This window comes from Nannobrachium achirus (assembly GCF_963921795.1).
Source record: "Nannobrachium achirus genome assembly, chromosome: 12".
NCBI lineage: Eukaryota > Metazoa > Chordata > Actinopteri > Myctophiformes > Myctophidae > Nannobrachium > Nannobrachium achirus.
Window position 1 is genome coordinate 40,208,136 of NC_137832.1, and position 1,785 is coordinate 40,209,920.

Sequence of the window (1,785 nt, forward strand, 5' to 3'; positions counted from 1 at the left end):
TCACTGTCCTGTGTTCCTGTTCTTGTATCATCAGTAGCCGAGGAGGCCAGATATTTTTTAAACAGACTTCATTTTGTCAATTACACGCAGCAAGGACTGTCCCTGAAAGTACAAGTCTGTATAGGACAGGTTATCTATATAGATATATATTGTTTTGATATATATATATATATATATACTTTTTTTGTATTTCACACAGTCAGTAAAATGTGACATTTACATCTGTCCTTTAAATAAATTGTTCAAATGAAGGAAACAAGAGCACAAATGGCAGGATTTTTTTGCAAGGTCAATTTCTATGGAATTTGCATCTGATGATCTTCTTGAATGCATTTTGAAAGTCTTTGTTAAAGTAAGCATAAATGATGGGGTTGAGGAGGGAGTTGGAGTAGCCCAGCCAGTTTATAACGGCGCCCAGCCACTCGGGCATGTAGCAGCTCTCCGCGCAGAAAGGCAGAACCAACGCCACGATGAAAAAAGGCAGCCAGCAGAAGATGAATGTCCCCATGATGATCCCCAGCGTCTTGACGGTTTTACGCTCCCTGGCGAGCGCGATTTTCCTCTTCACGTCCACATTCTTTTCGTTCGCGTGTTCGTGCCCTTGGGAGGACTGCGGCGTGTTGGGCAGAGGCAGATGAGTCTTCGAGTTGTTCACAACTTCGATTATTTCCAGCGACTCGCCGTCCTCTCCGCGCTTCACCGCGCCGTTTACGCACGGGGAGTTGCCTTTGGGTTGCACGCTGCGCTTGTTCCAGCCTTTGACCGAGGTCTCTCCGTTGGGTTTCTTGTGAAATATCACCGGGGACAAAGTTAAGCACTTGTTTGACACTTTTGCTTTCTCGGTTTTCTTCTTCACTGACTTTCGAATTCGGAACCGAGCAGCCTTGAATATCCTCCCGTACAAGACCAGCATGAGAACAAGGGGGATGTAGAAAGCCCCGAAAGTGGAATAGATCGTGTAGCCCGGGTCTGGGCTTATGGTGCAGGCGTCGGGGTTAGCCCTGTCCTTGGCGCTCCTCCATCCTAACATAGGCGGAATTGAGATGGAGAAACCAACCAACCAGGTCACGCTGATCAGAAGCGCAGCTCGCCTCGGCGTTCGCTTATTGACATAGTCAATGGGGTCTGTTATGGCCCAGAACCTGTCCAGGGCAATTGCGCACAGATGCAGGATGGATGATGTGCAGCACAATACGTCCAGGGAGATGAATATGTCACAGACCGCCTGCCCCAGAGTCCACCTGTTCAGAACCTGATAGAGAGCCGCCATGGGCAGCACCAGCACCGACACCATGAGGTCTGTCACGGCCAGTGAGCCGATCAAGTAGTTGGCCACGTTCTGGAGCGATCTCTCCAGGGCGATCGCAGCCACGACGCACGCGTTCCCAAACGTGGAGCAGAGGATCAGGGCCCCCAGGAGCAAAGAGGTGATGATCTGGTAACTCAAGTCCGGCTGAGAGTGAGACCCAGACGCCGCCGTGCCGTTTTCGGTCCCGTCCCAGTCCTCGACGGCGCCGGGAAACCTGGTGGTCGCGTTGCTGTCATTGGCGCTTGTTATGATGAAATCCATGATTCGCCCTCACCGGCGCGCTTAGAGCGCACACTGGTCCACGACTAGAGGGAACAAGCAACAGGGGGGAGCGCGGTATCAGTCAGTCCCTCACGCCGGTTCTGTTGTGCGTACTGTCAGGGTCCATCGGAGTTTCCGAATCGGTGCCGTCGCTCTTGGGACGCATGACGCAGACGTGTTTATGTGTGTAGGGGGCTGTGACTGTTGGAGCCTTG

The 1,785-nt window shown here is 51.7% G+C and overlaps 1 protein-coding gene across 1 annotated transcript; it reads right to left on the minus strand.

Annotated features, from left to right (window-relative positions):
• Positions 1-289: 289 nt before the first annotated feature.
• Positions 290-1,570, minus strand: htr1aa (5-hydroxytryptamine (serotonin) receptor 1A a; the record flags this gene model as incomplete). Its single annotated transcript, XM_080738636.1, has 1 exon — positions 290-1,570. The coding sequence occupies one exon, from the start codon at positions 1,568-1,570 to the stop codon at positions 290-292; it is 1,281 nt and encodes a 426-aa protein (XP_080594762.1).
• Positions 1,571-1,785: the final 215 nt, after the last annotated feature.